The 19,686-nt window shown below is 35.2% G+C and overlaps 3 protein-coding genes across 7 annotated transcripts; 2 read left to right on the forward strand and 1 right to left on the reverse strand.

Annotated features, from left to right (window-relative positions):
- The first annotated feature begins 165 nt into the window (after positions 1-165).
- On the forward strand, positions 166-7,828 carry LOC116165689 (zinc finger protein 367-like). The gene is made up of 3 exons (XM_031480343.1): positions 166-578; positions 629-902; positions 6,892-7,828. Exons 1-3 carry the CDS (start codon positions 275-277, stop codon positions 7,451-7,453), a joined length of 1,140 nt encoding a protein of 379 aa, XP_031336203.1. The 5' UTR covers positions 166-274; the 3' UTR covers positions 7,454-7,828.
- A 5,645-nt stretch (positions 7,829-13,473) lies between these two features.
- LOC116165695 lies at positions 13,474-14,993 on the reverse strand. 4 transcript variants are annotated; one of them, XM_031480353.1, is made up of 5 exons: positions 14,855-14,993; positions 14,487-14,641; positions 14,053-14,434; positions 13,886-14,004; positions 13,474-13,815 (listed from the first exon to the last, which is right to left on the reverse strand). In XM_031480353.1, the coding sequence occupies exons 3-5, from the start codon at positions 14,328-14,330 to the stop codon at positions 13,673-13,675; spliced, it is 540 nt and encodes a 179-aa protein (XP_031336213.1). In that variant the 5' UTR covers positions 14,331-14,434; positions 14,487-14,641; positions 14,855-14,993; the 3' UTR covers positions 13,474-13,672. The 4 variants fall into 4 exon arrangements, with proteins under 4 accessions (XP_031336213.1, XP_031336212.1, XP_031336214.1 ...); XM_031480352.1 differs by lacking the exon at positions 14,855-14,993 and adding an exon at positions 14,689-14,759; XM_031480354.1 differs by lacking the exon at positions 14,855-14,993 and having other exon boundaries at positions 14,053-14,143; positions 14,192-14,434; positions 14,487-14,731.
- LOC116165694 lies at positions 14,796-16,613 on the forward strand. 2 transcript variants are annotated; one of them, XM_031480350.1, is made up of 4 exons: positions 14,796-14,836; positions 15,566-15,787; positions 15,845-16,066; positions 16,117-16,613. In XM_031480350.1, the coding sequence occupies exons 2-4, from the start codon at positions 15,568-15,570 to the stop codon at positions 16,257-16,259; spliced, it is 585 nt and encodes a 194-aa protein (XP_031336210.1). In that variant the 5' UTR covers positions 14,796-14,836; positions 15,566-15,567; the 3' UTR covers positions 16,260-16,613. The 2 variants fall into 2 exon arrangements, with proteins under 2 accessions (XP_031336210.1, XP_031336209.1); XM_031480349.1 differs by lacking the exon at positions 14,796-14,836 and having other exon boundaries at positions 15,090-15,787.
- The last annotated feature ends 3,073 nt before the right edge of the window (positions 16,614-19,686 follow it).

A 19,686-nucleotide genomic window follows, 5' to 3' on the forward strand; every position in this document is an offset into this window, starting at 1 on the left:
CTGGAAATCGTTGGGAGATGCCGTATTTGTTTACAATATTTATATTACATTACAAAAATACTGGATTAATTTGATTAAAGTAAAGGAGAGAACAATTTCAGGTTGCCTTTAAAGTTTTATTTCACTAAGCGGTAATCCATTTAAACTTTAAATTCCCTTCGTTGACCTTGACAAATAATTTCCCTCCATTTACAAACGCCATCTGCGTGAAATATGGTGGATGTGTGTTTAGTTTGTTGTAGTCTACAAATGTGAAGTTACGCTCTAAAAAAAAATGTATAGAACACCAAAAAGAGCAAGAATTCAATCGGAAAATAATGTAGTATTGCACGATATTTCTCCAAGCACGAAATCTTTAGCGGGTACTCCGAATTCCATAGATCAACGGCCGGTTAACGGTAATGGTAATGAAAATCTTGTATCACCAAGCGAATCGAGAAGGGGACGTCCCAGAGCCGAATTTTTAAATACCTTGATTTTGGAAGGTACCAGCTCGCCAAGTTCCATTAAGTGCACTTACTGTGGAAGAGTTTTTCCTAGGGAAAAATCCTTGCAAGCACACTTACGAACACATACAGGTAAACATAGTACCGATCAAATTGTTTACATCCGAAACCTTTTCTTGTAGGTGAACGACCGTACGTATGCGATTACCCTCGCTGCTCGCGCAGGTTTACGCAGTCGGGACAACTCAAAACTCACCAACGTTTACATACGGGCGAAAAGCCGTTTATGTGTACGGCGGCGAATTGCGACCGCAAGTTCACACATGCAAACCGCCATTGTCCGGAGCATCCGGACGCACAGTTGCGTCGGTTCACGTCCTCGCTGTCGTCATCGAACGAAAAAATTAATGACGAGGACCACTCCACAGCTGTCCAAAAGTGGTTGAACAACAAAAGGTATTGTCTCGCTAAAGTTTTAGTTTAAATTGTGCAGGGGAGAGAATTGGGGGATGATTTAGAAATGTTCCGTCCACAATTTTAAAAGAGAAACAATTTAAGATGATAACAAAGTTTCGGTAACAGTGTAGTATGCGGCTTGTTTGGCATGTCTTTCGAAGAGGGAGGTTTTTGGCAAAATTCTGATATTGACTCGTTCATCACGGCAAATTATAGTAACTTGAAAGTCGTGTGCAACTTTTACTTGGGATTACCCAGAATGTGTTTACTTCTTAATTGATTTTAGAGAAAGTTTTTCTTAATTATGAATTGAACTAAGGTATGCACAAACAGAGTGAAGTTTGTCATTATCTTGGTCATTTTGTTAACTATATCATTTACATTTGTTTATCTAAATAAATCCCTCATTAACCCAATTAGCTTAAACTGTAGAGATTGATTGTTGTACTGTAGACAGTTGTAGTCCCAACATGTCTGCTCGCAAGCAACAATGATATTGTTACTGCTGTAGACTAGTGAAATACATATTTGCGTCAACATCGCTGTAGACAGCGCTCTGTCAAGATCTTGGTCTGTTCATATCAAACATGCTGTATATGCATATATACATTATATATATATATATATTTTCTACCATTAAAAATCTACAATTTTGAAAAATAAATAATAGAGGGGCCACCCGCTCCTTGCAATTGGATATTTGAAATAATTTCGAGATAACTTGTTATTTTGTGTAATTTTGAGGGTAACATGAATGCTTGATTTGATGGTGGTAGATGTATCAAAAAAATTAGTTGAATGAGAGAGTTGAATGTGAATATTCGGTCGAGGGGTGAACCAGTGCTGAAGTATGGTGTACAAGTGTGATGAAGTCAGTGAAGTTCATATGAAGTTTTGGTGAAGTCCATGAAATATTGGTTCAGTTCGTGAAATATTGACTTAGGGTTGCCATCCGTCCGGGTTTCCCCGGATTTGTCGTAGTTTAGGGGGCGTCCGGAGACCGTCCGGGCGGCTTTTCATTGGTAGTGCGGTATAAGTATCCTTTAAAGTTAAGTATAACTTAAATACCATAGCAACGATCATCTTAATAATCGTTGCCATGGATTTTAAGTTCGACTCTTTAAGAAAGGCTTAATTTTGTTGGTGCAACTGAGACTGAGACATCTATGAGTTTCTGTCAAAATTTAGGCCAACAAGATAAACTTATAAGCGCCAATCAGCTTTGGTTACAATTTTTTAAAACACCGAATGGTCATTTATACTTGGAGTTATTGAAAATTGCCTAGTGCTTTTTTTTTGCATTCCTGCTCATAATGCCAACGTTGAAAGAATATTTTCACTAGTGGCATAACAGTGGACCAAAGTAAGGAATTTATTGAATATTGAAACAGTCTAGTCAGTGAAAAAATAAAGTACCTATAACTTCAAAGAATATTTCTTTAGACAGTATTTTTTATCAAATTCAGTTGATATGTCCGGGTTTATAATCCCTAAATCCGGGGTTTTCATGCTTCCTGCCCTAGTTGGCAGAGTTTTGAGATGCAACCCTAAATATTGTTGAAGTGCGTGAAGTATTGGTGAAGTTAGCATTTATTTATGAATGACTAACCGAGTGACTAACTATGCCCATTTCTACAAAACAAAAGGACAGTTTACACAGGCGCCCTGATGAGACAGCGTCTCGTCGTAAGACGTACTGATTGCGTCGTATTTATGTGTACAACAAACCTAAATTGTTTCCTTTTTAAAAATTTAATAAATCCTTTCCTTTATTACCATTAGGTTCAGTGGCGGTTCAGGTTCATTAGGCATAGTAAAATAAAGTCGACAGACGAAAAATTTGTCGCGTGGATAGCGGTTTTTGTTTTCCTTAAAATTTCAGCACCCTCCATAACTTAGTACATCAGCCCCTCCCAAATCAAGTTCCTGGCTCAGCCATTGCGCTATTTACGACTATGTCAATCCCAAGGTCAATACTATCTCACAAACAACACCATTAGCATAATTCTTGAAAATAATCCCCTAAAAATGCAACCTGTTGTAAAAGGTTGCGGGCGGGGAGGGGGGAGTACTTATTGTGTTCAGTTTGGTAGGTAATACAAGTTACAATACCTAAGCAATATTTTCCCGCTTATTTTGTTTGTTGAAATGAATTTTTTAAAAGAAGAATTGGACACCTTTATATGGTAGCCAGATATCCAATATGTACTATAAACGTTATATTTTAATAGGACCCATTACATTAATAGGAAGTGAACCATTTAGTATAACTGCATATAACAGACATTTGATAAGAAAATCTTAACAAGTATAAATGGTGCACAACTCCTGTGCGGATAAAAGGGCAATTTTTTAAACCGAAATAGCTTAGTAGATGGTTGGGTTAGAAGGTAGTAGCATGTTATCGATATTTACTTTCTTAGTAGATGATTAATGGGGAGGACATTCAAAATCCTCCGACACCCCCGATTGATTTTGCCTTTGAGAGTACTTTCCTCCGATAATCCGTTTTCGAGATATTCGCTCTTAAAGTTTTGACATCCCCAATGGGTATAATTCTTTAAGACGTCCCAATCGCCCTTTGTGAGTAGCCTCTTCCGACAATCTGTTGTGGAGATATAAGGGAATATATCCAATCATGGTAAGGGGCCGAAGAGGAGGACTATGGTTGGTAGAAATTAATTCCTTTCGTTGAGACCTTTCATTAGAGTACCATGAAGCATAAAACCAGTTCCACACCCCCGTCTCGTCTCCTTGATAAGGGGCGAGAAACTATGAAGATGGAACATGTGTTTACCCCCCTCCCCCCCATTTTCAAAATCTTTACCTACTGCTCCACTAAAGCCATGCGTATGCAAAATCTGAGACCAAATTTTGACGATTGAACTGCGCAATGTTAACTTGTTATTTATTAATATATTTTGTTGACATTTTAAACACAGATACTTGTAGTAAAGGCAAATATATCGCATATAGTAAAAATCAGATGTGCGCATGCGCAAACTGCGCAATGCCAACTTTCTTATTTATGGAGATATTTCTTTGAAATTTTAATCACAGATACTTGTAGTAAAATCAAACGTATTGCATATTGTAAATATCAGATTAATAAGCGCATGCGCAGGACGCGCAATATCAACTGCGCAGTAAGTGTCAACTTCCTTATTTATGAAGATATTTCTTTAAAATTTTAACCATATATGCCTCTAGTAATGAAAAACATAGCGCACATAGGTATGGCCTTTGGGGAAGTATTGATCAATTTATGGAAAATGCGCTGAAGTTACTCGCCTTAGGGCGAAAACCTTTTTACTTGTTTGTTGTGCCTCAATTATCATTTATATGAATACATTCTACTTTAACTGCTTTGTTTTAATTGCAAGAACGCTAGAAAAAAGGAGGATGGCATTTTGTCCAATGAAAAATATCAGTGAAGTCCGTGATTTTTATCTTTTTCGAAATATACTCTATTCTATACTAATTGCAATATGTTTATTCAACATACATAAAAAATAAAAACTTTTCTTCATAATGCCATAATAAATACTGCACCTTCAAAACAAAACTAAAAAAATCAGACAAAATTAAAGAAAACTCACTCAAAAATTCGAATGTAAGAATGACAATTCAAAAACTTCAGAAAAATATAAAACGTTCACGAAAAAAAATCTAAAACGTTCACGAAAATACGGAATTCCACAATTCCATGGTGTAGATCTTAAATTTTGATATTTGAGTAATGAAAAGCTTTCTCGAGAAGAACTACACTGCACAAATTAAAAACTAGTATAAACTGGAAATTTCAGAACAATGTTCTCGTAAACGTCTCAAGAATGTATGGGAAATATTCCCTTAAATTTCCAGTTGGCGAATATTCGTCTTTAGTAATGCGAATGTTGGGGAATATTTCCAGAATTATTAGAAAAGTTGCTTGGAAATGTTCGCGGGTCACGCCTTTTTATTAGGTGTTTAAAACAACCATTTTTAGAGGAGTGGACCACTCGGTATATGTCATGTGTAGATGTGAGTAAATGTCGAGTACATACCAAATTTTTTGTTGTAATTTAAACATAATTTTTTGATATTTTACGGTATTTCTCTTGGCGAGCTTAGAAACCTTTGTTAAAGTTTTATTTTTCGTGCAGTCTTAAATTTCTAAAACACAATGCAATATTTTTCTTCTGTATGTAGGCACCTCGAGTAGAAGTAAAACTAATGCCGCATCAAGAAATTTGTTTTTGTGCATGCGCAATCCATTTTTTTATTTGTTAAGGTATTTTTGGATGTAGGCGCCTAGAATATAAGTAAACCTAATGCCCATTAAAAAATTGGGTTTGCGCATGCGGAATCTTATTCCACAAATGTAAAAAAAAATGTGCTATTGAGGCAACTTTGTCCGTCCGTCTGTCCATCCGGTCGCTACTAGTTCTTTATCTTAATAGCTATTGTTCTACTTTTTTCGCTATTTGGTGTCGAGGCTGGCACCAAGAAAGGAATTTTTTCTGTGCCGCTTAAGAAAAAAGTTATAAGTTATGGCAAAAATCTATTTTTTTCATTTACCATCATTTTACCCTTTTGCCGTTTATTGACGATCCTCGAGATCGTTTATTATGTTGTATCGGCGTCTGTCCGTCAGTCTGTCTGTCCGGGTGCAGTTGTGCATGATAACTTTTGTATGTGCGCAATCCAATTTTCTTATTTGTTAAGATATTCAAATGAAATTTTGCACGTAGGTACCTCGAATAAAGGTAAAACCATTGTATAATGGTAAAACTAATGCCGAATCCAAAAATTTGTTTTGCGCATGCGCAATCCGATTTTTATTTATGAAGATATTTAAATGGAATTTTGTATTTAGTCGCCTTCAATAAAGGTAAAACTAATGCCAAATCAAAAAACTTTTTTTGCGCATGCGTAATCAAATTTTTTGTGTTAGATATTTAAATGAAATTTTGTATGTAGGCACCTCGAATGAAGGTAAAACTAATGCCAAATCAAATAAATTTGTTTTGCGCATGCGCAATTCGTTCCGACTAAAAATACCCACATTCGTTATTTGTAAACTAACTCTTCTAAAATTTTAGAGTAGGATTCTTCTTATAAACTGAAACTGAAATAGTAAATCAAAAATGGATTGCACATATGCAACGCTATCTTTCTTATTTGTGGCCGGATTTTTACGATTTTTGCAGAAGTTGCATCTTACAAATGGGAAATGAATGCAAGTGGAAATGTGCTTTTTGTAAATCGTTTACGATTGATTTTTTAACTTGTTAAATTGTTATGTCATTTTTGCGAGATTTTTAAGTCATAATTGCATTTTTTATTCTGCGTTTTCGCTGATTGATAGCGTCATTAAAATTCTTTTAAACAGTTAGCCCCTTGATCATTGTCTACCTATTACTGGAAACAATTGGAAAATTTGAAACCGTTCAAGTGAAGGTTCGAGTATGTGCACAGACAGATGAGAAAGTCCAAAATCATGAACAAGCCTTAATAATTGTACTACCTAGACACAACAATGAAGTTGTTAAACTTTTCACGTGGGGTTGACTGCGGATCTCTGATAGTTTTATTTTAATTCTTTCATGTGCGCATATTGAGATATGTTTTTGAAATTTTAACCGCAGATGATTCTAGTAAAGACAAGCATATCGCATATTGTAAAAACCAAATGTGCGCATCCGCAATGCCAAGTGCCTTATTTATGGAGACATTTATTTGAAAATTTAACCATAGCTGCTTCTTATAAAGAAAAATAGTGCACATACCATTACTCGCCTTCAAGTGACAACCTTTTTATTTGTTGTAATTTCTGGTTGCACTGGAAATGATAACAATTTTGAATTTTTTAATGTTACCCTCTGTACATTTTGTGGAATCTAGTAGAGCGGAACTATGGTCAAAATAATGTAAAAAAAATTGATTGAATAAGTTGATAAATATTTGATCTGTTTTATCATGACTAAACTGTGCAATTTCCTTACAGTTCATCCAAACCGACCAAACGAAAGTCAATGAAGTTTTCGGCTTTGCTGGAAAACGACGAGAACGAAAGCATGGATGCGTATATGAAAATCGGTGACCATCACAAATTAAATCTAATAGATTCGGAAAGCTCGCAAAGCAGTAAAACGTCGTTGCAAGATTTCCCTAGTTACAATGGCGACGATAACATAAGCGATTTCGAAGGATTCTCGAGTATACAACATTCCAATGTACCACCCGATTCCGTCCAGTTATATACATCACATTCGGAAGTGTCACGAACCCAAAAGTCGATCAGCGAGAATATAGAATTGCCAAAAAAGCGCTGGTTACGCGAAGCCGTCCAAGACCAACAAAGATGGGATGCGTCGCAGCATTTAGCTCGTCCCATTAATTGGGACGAGATAAATCTCGTCGAGTACGAAAATCAGAAACGTCCAACCGTCCTAATGCGGGTGCAGGATCACGGCACAACGAAAGAGGTTTCAAGGGCAGACATGCAAACCGCAATTGCTTTGGTGGAGTTAAAAAATGGTGGGCCTTTAAACCACCGTCAATATTAACGCATCTTTATGTAGTACAATGTCTTAAGTTAGTACATATTTCTTGAATGTGATAATGGTGCATATGAAGGTGGTGACATAGTCACTCAATTCAAAAGGTACCAGCTCTTAGGATGCAAGAAGATATTTTATAGCAATAATCGCTATTAAACTCCTCCTTAGTAGTTAGTTTAGGTTATTTACATACTCACCATGGTTTTGAAACTTTTTGCTGCAAAACTGCACTGGGTGGCCAAATAAGAGCGACGTACGGCTGTATTTCAGAATAAATCTTTTTTTAAGTAAAAGTGTTGGAGAAAATGAAAATTATTTTTACTTTCTTACAATATCTGCTAGAGGGCAAAACGCAGAAATCTTCACCACATTAATATAATCTCATAATCATGATGTTATTACTTTCTGAGATACAGCTGCGTGTCACTTTTATTTGGTCACCCAGTACATTAGTGAGTGAGTTTACACTCTCGTCCAATATTGCAGCAATTCCTTTGATAAGCCTGACGCGCTTATGGATATAAGTTGGAAAATACTGTGATGCGCCTTTTCATTTTTTGTTTTTGTTCATAATTCTTTTTGTACTAATGATATTGTTATTTACCAGAGCGGATATTCTCCTCCGATTGATGTGTTCTTCAAATTTGAACTGTTTTAATGCAATTTGTCCCTATTTTATTTTAGATGTACAATAGTTTTACACTAGTATTTATAAGTTTTTGTTTACTATGTAAACAATTTTATATTTACACATTATTTTATTGTGACTGACTTTTATTTCACTTCGCATCTGCGTAATATTCCTACTAGTACGAAATGTCAATCTTCAGAAATTAGTATTGGTAAAATTGTAGCTGAAACCATTTTCACCACCTCATAAACCATCTTTAAGAATCACTACTTTTATTTTTCTGTAAACTTTTTATTGTTAATTTATTACATCTTAGCTACTATTAATATTTAATGAAAAACTTTTATATACTGTTAGTATTTATAAAATATACATTTTTGCCATAGTTTTTTTTTTACTTATTGCAAATTACGGTTTTGGTTTTTAAAAATTCAACTTGCCAGAGAATTCAAAATTGAAAGAGGTTAATTCAAATATTTCAACTAGTTACTTGGGGTGATAATTTCCAAAAATCGAACGAAACCACTGTATAACCGAGAGGCAGTAAACTTACGACACTCAGACTTACCTCGGAACCGCACCCACCTACCCAGAGCCATTCCACATGTAGACCATGGGCACTTTAGCGACTGAGGAAAGGGGTAAACCTTACTTAAGCGGAAGGGAGTCCCACACTGTTATTAGTTGGCGGGGGTCTCCCAAACCTCGTTAAATAAAAACTACATGAGGTTTTTGATTTACAAAAGGGCTTAAGCTCATTTAAAAATATTAGAGTGTTAGTCATTCATTTCAGAACTAACATCGTCATTGTAAAATGAATTCGAATTCTTTTTTTTGCACAAATGTGAAAATCATCAACAGTGAATGCTTTTGTAGAGCAATAGAATTTAAAACTGTTTTTAACCTGTTTTATTGATATTTTGAGTAACAAGCTGCGATACCAAAAGAAGTAAATATTTCGATAATAAACAAATTCTTAGGCGCCCATAGCGTCCCTAGACTTCTTCTACCCAGTACCTTCGCCATTAATACCATTAACACCTTCACTCCAACTCTAGCAAATAATTGCCAATTTTCCCTAGGGAATACCTACAGTAAAAAATAAATGGGACCACAGTGTTAGTTCTTTTTCTTAGGGTCTTTGAATTTATTTATGAACATCTTCATAATTACCTTTGAAAATGGAAATATCGACGTCTTATATGTATATATACCTAAAGGCTAAAGGTAATCATATAAATAGTATACCTATTTATATTATAATCACCGTTTTTTGGACAAATTTCATCAAATGTCGACGTGTTAGATCATTTTAAGCAACTTTTTTCCGTACGTACATCGATAAATATAGCGGTCCGGATTTTTGAAAGAACATACAAATTGAGTAGGATAACATGGCTATGTTATTATTATACTTACAGATTCGGTTAAATTGGCAAAGTTGTGTAGTTTTTGATGCTAATGGATATTCCGATGCGACATTTTGAAAAAAATAAATCGTTTCGTAGATAATTCAAAAAAAGTGAAAATCGCCATTTTAAAAAAGTAACAGAGAGCTATCGAGAAAAGTTTCAAATAAAAGTTACAAGATTGGATGGGATAAATTCAATGAACGTAGCAAACATTTTTTTAAATGGCGGTTTCGGAGATAACAGCAACTTCCTTATTTTAAATGGACGCCATATTGGATTTTTACGTCACTCGATAGAGAAAAAAATTACAAAACCAGTGATATTAAACCAAGAACTTATAATTATACTTTCGTGTATTAAACACTAAGTATTTCATTTGGGAATCAACCTTACATTTTTGCCTACAAATTTACAATGTATTTCTTATGGCAATAATTCCATGCATGGCCGTATCGATGGTGACTATGCGAGACAATAAACGAATGAACAAAAATTCTTAATGAACCTGGACAGAGGGTGAGGGGCCTGGTTTTCGAATAGTCGGCGTTGTGGTCATACGTTCGGCTTAATATGTCCCTTGTCGACGATGTGGGCACAGTCGGCGTAGTGTCCCTAGTCGGCGATATGGACCATCAAATTATCGTGTCGGCGTTGTGAACATTCGGCGAAGTGTCCTAGACCCGTACTCCAACTTATAGCTGAGCGCACACTTGCGATTTTCTGTAAAAAGTAATTTAGGAACACGATTTCTTTTCTACCTCTAATATCAATCTTTCCGAGTCTATCACATACCTACGTAATTTGAGACTCGTCGTTAGACATTTTTAAGGTAAAGATAGATACAGACGCAATTCACGTAAAAATAGAACAGGTAAAAAGTGATCTAGGTTGCATCTTTTTAGTCTTTGCTTTTTTCTATCGCATGTGCGTGCAATCTATACAGTTCTTCACTTCAACACTAGAACCAGGAACATCTCTATTCCAGGGCATAAAAAACCGCGCTTTTGAAAGATCGGTTAGCTACATTGTGGCCAAAATATTTAATTCCTTGTCACTTCACTTTAGAACACATTTCCAGAAATTCTTATATAGATGGTCAACCTTATGATAGTACTTATGATGTTACATTTAATATTCTACTCGCTATACTTTCCTTTTTAAATTTCATCAAGTTTATTTGGATTATATCATCCACTTATGTTTGATATTGGCTGATCTATGACACTTAAGTGTAATATACATACAGTGTGTAAAGCGATGGGGTATACAAGAGGGAATTTTTTTTAAATATTGATTTATGACAAAAATTTATTCTTCATGATATTTTTTGCTTGCTTTGAAAGTACCAATAACGTTTCGATTGTTTGTGGTTTGATAGCAATAAGCCGCGTACAGACCGGATTCCAACGCCAAGGCAAGGAATCCAAGCACATGTGACGTTGGCGTTTGTCGTTGGAAACGATTGGAATGCCCTCGTCCACACCAAAATTTAAGATTTGAGTTGGACTTGGTGGGACCGTGTTGGGTAAAGTTCGGTAACCGGTACTGCTAGTCTGTCAAACAATGTCAAGCGACGAGGACGAGGTAACAACACCATTTAAAAATAGGAGTTTGTATAGTGGCAGTCACTTACTAGAGGAACTTCAAAATGAAGATGGTGGACATTTTAAAAAGGCAGACAAACGACTAAAAACTAAAATCGCGACAAATCCTGTCCAGACCACATCAAATTTCCCTTTGATGTACCGCTCACTGAGCGAACGCAATCGAACGCTAACAGCGTCGTTGGAAGCGGTTGGAAACCGTTGGCTTGCGAGGTACACACCAATCCCAACACCTCCAAATCTGTAACCACAGGCTTGCGTTGGAAACTCGGTCTGTACGCGCCTATACGCTATTTTGATCATAATGTAGAATAACTTTCAATAAAAAAATTAATTTTATTATTTTTCCAGATTTCTATAAATAAATTTTAGATTATCGAAACGTTATTGGTACTTTCAAAGCAAGCAAACAATATCATGAAGAATAATTTTTTTTCATAAATCAATATTTAAAAAAAAATCCCTCTTGTATACCTACCCCATCGCTTTACACACTGTATATGGGTTAAATTGTAGAGCAGATGGTAGTACCTTTTGCGGACTACAGGTAGTTTGTTTGAGATTGGCTATTATTATTTAAAAACAAAAGGTACGCAAGGATCATAATTGGAATTGGAATGTTATAGAGTGATCGTCGAGCAAGACTTTCAGTTCAAAGTGAATCGTAAATTGCTTAAGGGTTTTTTGGAATTTCTATGAGCAAAGCGAGTGGTTACTCTTTGCTATGAGAATAATTACACATAAATGAATTTGGGTTTTGAGTTACAGCAGACATGAATTAAAAACTTCTTCTTCTTTATTTATAAATTCATTTAAGGCTAAATGAAATGAGTTGAGCAGCTAAAAAGCGTCAATTATGAATTCGCTAAGAACACGACTTTTTGAATTCAAAGCCTTCCACGCCCTGATCATTTTTTAAATATTTGAGAAATCATAAACAAGTTAAAAAGTATACAGAAAGCGCATTTCCACTTGCATTCATTTCCCATTTAAGATGCAACTTTTTGTTAAAATCGTAAAAATCCGGCCACAAATATGAAAGATATAGCACATGTGCAATCGATTTTTGACGTACTACTTCAATTTCTGTTTATAAGAAGAATTTCATTTCAATGCTTTTCTAAATAAGAAAGTTAGAACTGCGCATGCGCAAATCTAAATTTTGAAACTAACATTAGATTTTCCTTTGTTCCAAGCCGCCTATTTATCAAATTTAAATGCTTCCATAGATAAAGATGTTGGCACTGCGCATGCGCAAAATAAAATTTTAAAACTGGCGTTAGATTTTCCTTTATTCCAAGCGCTTATGCATCAAATTTCGTTTAAATTCTTCCATAAATAAAAAAGTTGGCACTGCGTATGCGCAAAAACAAATGTTGAAACTGGCATTAGATTTTCCTCTATTCCAAATGCTTATGTTCCAAATGCTTATGTATCAAATTTCATTTAAATGCTTCCATAAATAAAAAATAAAAAGTTAGCACTGTGCATGCGCAAAACCAAACTTTGAAACTGGAGTTTGATTTTCCTTTATTCCAAGTGCCTATGTATCAAATTTCGTTTAAATTCTTCCATAAATAAAAAAGTTGGCACTACGCATGCGCAAAATCAAATTTTGAAACTGGTGTTACATTTTACTTTATTCCAAAGTGCCTAGATATCAAATATCGTTTAAATGCTTCAATATATAAAAAAGTTGGCACTGCGCATGCGCAAAACCACTGGCGTTAGATTTTCATTTATTCCAAGTGCCTATGTATCAAATTTCATTCAAATACTTTTATAAATAAAAAAGTTTGCAAATTCGGTTTATAAATGGTCGAGAACCAAAAAGAGCACCGTGAATTTTGAATCGATTCGACTCAACTTTTGGCATTGAGTATTACATGGCTAATAAAGCTATGCCCATATTGAATTTCATGCAACTCAGTTCATATAACTAATGGAGATGTCAAAGCAATCACACATTTCTAAACAAAGTTATCGTTCACACGGACAGATAGGGGGACAGACAGACAAAGCAACAGACAACAATACAAAATTATAAACGATCTCTAGGATTGTTAATAAAAGGCAAAAGTGTAAAATTAAGGAACAAGTAAAAAACGGTTTTTTGGTTTTTTTACAATAAGTTTTTTAGTAATAAACGCCAGAAAAAATTCCTTCCTTGGTGCAAGCCTCGACACCATAACGAACTAAATAGCTAAAAAAGTACAACAATGGCTCTTAAGATAAAGAACTAGTAGCGTCTCAACGAACGAGCAGACGAACAAAGTGGCCACAATAGCGCGTTTTTTTTATTTTTGTGGAAATGCGCTAAAAAGTATGGTCTTCAGTGGTACCATCCTTTTGTAGCTAGTAGTCGAAATAAAAACTGTATTAGTTAACCATTTTATTGATTTTTTTATTAACATATGGCAATTGTAGATTGTAAACTATAGATTTAGGTATGTATATATACGAATAAATATACACTTTTAAATGCAAAGTGTAAGAAAAACATTAGGTATTTAGTTACGTAAGACTAGACATGTCTACAAGGCATTATTGCGTGTCTCAATGGGAACTCTAAATCATTTCAATTTATTTTTCTCATATTACGTTTCCGCCTCAATGCGTTTCCGTGTTTCAACAGGAAAGCTTCGTCCTCCTCGATTTCAGGTGGCGGATCCCATAATTTTAAATGTTTCGGCAAGTAAATTAAGCCAATTAGTGTAATACCTAAAAGTGTGTAATTTCAGTTTTATACGTATTACAAAGTGTCCAGTGATATGACTTGTGAAATACTTACTGTTTAGCACACATGGGAAAATGACCAGAAAGTTTAATGTAGCCGAACGAAAATACAACGTTTCAGTAATATACAGAACGATTGTTAAAATAATCGAGCAAATTCCCATACTGACAATCCTGAAAAGACGGTTTTGTTACAGGCTTGAAAATTAAAAAATCACTTACGGTTTGTAATGTATAAATAACGTGCAGTGAATCAATGCTAAGGCCTTTAATACTGAGTAAATTCCAACTACTCTCGACACGGTGTATTTTTCTGTAAAATTGCCAATGCCTACACTTGCATGAATGAGATCAGCATTACCGTCATCGTACTCCATATCGGGGGTTACATTGTTGAGAAACGAGCGCTTTTCGATATAGCTTCGGATCGCAGTGCCGAGATCGACAAAGGCCACAAAGGCAATCCAGCCACGAAAAGCATACATCAACTTCCCATTCATAATTATCACCGATCATACACCATCATCTCAAATCAATAGAAAGTGGTGCACCTCGTCATTCACATATTTCAGTGCATTTTCCGGGTTAAATTTAAACCACTCACCTGTAAATAAAAATATTAATGAATCCTGTTAATTTTAGAACATTTCTATTACCGCATCCTTTCGCCAAGTACGGAGCAGGTAAGGAGGTTATACCAGACCAGACATTAAAAAATACATGGTACGCATGTTTATTTTATTATTAACTCATCAATTACCATGATACAATACTGTATCATGATCAATTACAGTATATTGTGATTTCTTTCCTGAAAATATCTTTTTGAAAAAATCTTTTTTTAAAATCAAAACAAACATCTAAATTTAAACACAACTCCTTAGTTTTAGTTCAAAAGAGCATGCGCTGTTTTTTTAATCTCGACCCCACTACAATAAAAGCCGCTTGACCTTTAGTAATTAGTTAGTTGATAAGTTGTGTTTGGTTACTTAAGTATACAATATAGGTATGTTGACCCGATTACCGTCAATTTAAAACAGTTAGGCCCGGTGCATATGAGCTGCAAAGGAATCGGGACGCCGAAATTGTTTTTTATCGGCGCAGCGTTGGGCGTAATGGGCCAAGGTATCCGATAAGTATCTACTATCGGCGTCCCTTGTGCATTGGCCCTTTGGTCCCAACTTGATAGAAAACAATCTCGGCGTCCCGATTACTTTGCGGCTTATGTGCACCGGGCACCAGACCTACTTCTGATCCAGTTTCCTTCCTCATAGAAATGTTTAAATTAAATTTCTATCCAGTCCACGAAAAAATTAACATGCGCGCGCCGCTTCATCTGAGCATCCGGGGTGTGGTCCTAGTGATTCACCCGAGGCTTGGGCGTTGGAAAACATTTTTAATATAAAAAATAGAGATTTTAGGACATAAGCTCCCTCGTGAAATTTAAAGAAAATTAATTTGACGACCAATGTTTTTAATAAATTAAAAATGTCTGGGGCCATTTTCGCAGATGCGTGTTTTGGTATACAATGTTCTACTTGTTATTTTTTCACCTACCAAAATTAATAAGAACATAATCTAAAACAAGTAGCTAAAAACTTGAGCAATTATGTCATTTCCTTTCTAGAACATACCACAGTTTTATTTTTTCAATTTTTCCTGTTGTTAAGCGGTTCTTTATCTGACCACAAAATGTTGGAAGTTTTCTTTGTTACGAGTGCATTACATGTTACAGTAATGATTCGTAACAATGCTGCCAGCCAAACCAACTTATCAGCTTCGGGGTTTTTCGTTATGCCTCTGACAGTAATGAATAATAGTGCCAGCATCCAAATGACCTTATCACATTCGGGGATATTTGTGATGCCTCTTACGGTTGTGAATAACAATGCAGCAATTGAAACCAACTTGCCACCTTCAGGCATGCTCGTTACCGAAAATGGTTATGTTGAATATGGTATGTTTTACCATTTTCGTGGGGAATTTATGTTATAGATATGTTTCTACTTTCTAGATGTTGCTGATGAGCCAATGGATGTAGAAATCTCATCACCTTTGAAGATTATGCCTACCACAGTTATGAATAACAATGCTACTATCAAAACCAACTTATCACCTTCTGAGATATTTGTTATGCCTGCCACAGTTATGAATAAAAAGGCTGGCATCCAAACCAACTTATCATCTTCGGAGATGCATGTTACCAAAAATACCTTTGATGGTTATGTGGAATGTGGTACGTTTAAAACTTTTTCTTGTTGGATTTCTGCTTAGATATGCCGCTAGATGTTGCTGAGGAGCTTATGGAAGTGGATAACTCATCACCTTCGACGATTATGCCTACCACAGTTATGAATAACAATGTCGCCATTCTAACCAACTACTTACCTTCGGAGCTGTTTGTTATGCCTCCGACAGTTGTGTTATGAATAACAATGCTGCCGGCCAAATTAACTTATCACCCGCGGGAATGCTTGTTATAGTGGACCAATAGTGTTATTTTGTAAGATACAATTAGGAATATTTAGGGTGTTACTATGATTTTTGGCTAAGTCGTCCAGAACATTCCATACACTGTGCGTGTCATGTGACATGATTTTATTGCGAAAAATCATTGACCGGTCAATGTGAATATACCTTGTTTAAATTCATCTTTGTCATGCACAGTGTATGGAATGTTCTGGACGATTTAGGCAAGTGTCTACGGCGGCATGCAATGTCGCGTTTCGTGCATGATTTTGTATAATTCCTATGTTCTTAAATAAATTAGGTACTGCCTTCAACATTTATTATTATTACATGCAAATAGGTACAGCACACTGGTGTGAGTTGTGAGTAATCTATGTGCTAAAATAGTGAAAGAGACTGGAAAGTGCTTTCACCATTTTTCAAGTGCCTATTACTGCTCTGGTCTCGTGCATTACATGGGTGCTGAGGCGTATATTTTCGGCGAAAAAATTGGTTTAGAAGAAGCCATTATTATTTTCAGCGCATTCTCAAAAATGACATTTTTCTTTTTTTTTACTATAACTTTGCTACAAGAAAATTAATTGGCATAAAATTGCGTGACTTTGTATCTTTTGGATCATAATTTAATGATACCAAATTAAATGGGAATTTTGGGGCAACTTCTGGGCGCCATCCCCGAGAGTTATGCTAATGTGGTGATTTTTCAGTTTTTTTCTTATCTGCTTATACAGTTTTGGTAGGATTGTTTTCAAATTGGTGCCGTTGGAAAGATCTTGTAAACGCGCAACACTCCCGCGCGAATTTTATTTCGTATTAAAGATTTGGAGGTTGCTCAAGATTCTTTTCATTTACAGTTACTAGGAGACCGCACACTACATTGGCACCGAAGTCTTTCTAGATGTGCATGTTGAACCTCTTGTAATTTCCATAAATGGTGACAGTGGCTAGTACATAAAGTATTGACGAAGATAATTAATATTATTGTTAGTAATTTATTGTACTTAGCGCTTGTTTTTTTTTTTAAATGTATTTCTGTTTCTTTTTATGTATAATCCATTTTATTAATTTATAAGTCTTTTAAACCCGATGGATCATTAATAGTAACACCCTGTACAATAACAGTCAAGCAAGCGCCCATGGCCGTTTTTAAAATTGCCGCGCAACTTACGTGCAGTTACGGTCATTATTATGTACATGCCTGATGTTTTTACTATCAGGTTCTAGCGGCTGGTGTTTCGGTACCAGCCGCTTTCGGTTCTGGTCCCACTTTTTTTCGGTTTTCAAGAGTAAAGAGTTCCAACATAAATAAATAAAAAATATATTATAGGGAAAAAATAATGCACAAAATCTATTTTGTATAAACATATTTTTTAAATTTAATTGCAACTTCATTTTTACTTGCACGTCCATTTCACCTCTGGAAACTTCTACGTTCATTTTATTTAGCAGTAATTTCAACTATTGCTTTCTTCACACATTTTTTTAACTTTGTTATTACTGTTTTTCAATTAATTATTATCTTTATTTTTGGCATTATGTCCACTCTAAAATATTTTATAATAGGCGTGCCAAAGTTTTTATTTGGATACCGACTTTTTCTTATATGCAAAATGGTAATGCGCAAGATTACCTACGCGATTGAATTTAGTAGTTATAAATTCAATGCCTACGCTTATCTCTATCCACCTTACATCTCATATTTTAAAGTAGTCAATCCGCCATATTGGAAAAATAGCTACACTTTCTTATGAAATGCTGCTTTTGTAGTTGATGTCTAACAAATTCTCGATAGTGGATATTCTTTGCAATGATGAAAAGAACGGCGGTACTTAAAAAAAATTGAAGTATCGGTCTTAGTTTTTTAGGAAGATCGATGAATAGAAAAATCGTTTTTTGTAGATAACGGCCGTTGTAATGAGGGTAGAAAAACGTACAGCACCAATTTGGAAATCCGACAGTATTTCCTACGGCGGTACTTAAAGATATTATTTCCACCTATTATGATAAGGCATATATTTTAAAAAATATGTTTCGCAATCTTCAGAAAAAATCAAAACGCTAACGTAAGGATAGGCAACTCAAATTGCACTTATAACGCCTGAGGCGACAACTCATTACTTGAACGGGAAAACAAAAGAAACTACCTGGCATTACCCTATACTATACACATTGTTACGCCGTTCCTAATGATATGGATTAGATAAATTACTATTATTTATTTATTTCAATGCTGTTGATTTGTAAATCATAATGTCACACATTCCCAAGACGAAAAATGGAGATCCCTAGGTACATTGGAAATAATTTTTTATTACTAAAACCTTTTGCATCCCATCAGGATGCTTCAAGAAATAAAAAAAAAACCTATAATGAGGCTGTAATAATATTTCCCTTTGACGGGGCGGGGAGTACGTACATTACTGGGTAGGTACTTCACATAAGTAGTGCTGAATCTGAACTCTGTTTTATAACAATGCTTTCAAACTACCAGAAGCGCAGCCCTTTGTTTGTTAGATCAAATCAAATATGACTAAATTACACGTTTGTGTATATTTCCCATCTAAAATTATCAGTTTCCTCAGATAGTCCAGTATGCGGAGCAGTCAGAAGGGCCGTGTGGTGACCAATGCTCATGACGAAGTGGGTGGATAGAAATTAACCCGCGGTACAACAAGCAAAAAGTTATATATTTATATATTCACATTACAAAATCTAACATGTCACTGAACTGGCATTATACGTACAAAAAACTAACAGGAAGCGTCAGTTGGTACGCTTGTTTTTACCAGTGGAGACCTCTTAATATTCACTACAGGCCGATTCCTGCAAAATGTGGTGAAAACAATTTTAACGTTTTAAATGGTCCATTTGGGTCCAAATAACATGTATTTGAAGAGTGCACACCAATTTTTTCCCGGCACAACTTTTGGCAGCCAAAAAACCTCAAAACGTTCGGACTTTTTTCAGTTTTTCGCTTAAAAAAACGGTCCATATTTTATGAATAACACTTCTTTAGTAAATTAAAGAAAACAAAATTCTGCGTCGATAAAAAAAACAAACAAAATCGGTCCAATAGAAAATTTTTACAAGCGATCAAAAAACGCCCATTTTTTCCAACTTTTCTAAAGAACTGAGTTAACCTTTTTTTAATGCGTTGTGGCTCCTCAAGGAACGATAAAATCCACTACCCCCCCTCCCTAAAGATTGTAGAACATCAATCAGAGAGTTCAAAAAGTACCAACAATTTAAAATTGGACCAATTTTTCTATTGGACCGAGTTTGTTTGCTTTTTTTATCGACCCATAATTTTGTTTCCTTTACTCTACTAAAAAAAGTGTTATTCATAAAATATGGACCGTTTTCGAGTTTTAAGCGAAAAACTAAAAA

Source organism: Photinus pyralis, unplaced genomic scaffold (assembly GCF_008802855.1).
Source record: "Photinus pyralis isolate 1611_PpyrPB1 unplaced genomic scaffold, Ppyr1.3 Ppyr1.4_LG3a, whole genome shotgun sequence".
In the NCBI taxonomy this organism is placed as follows: Eukaryota; Metazoa; Arthropoda; class Insecta; order Coleoptera; family Lampyridae; genus Photinus; species Photinus pyralis.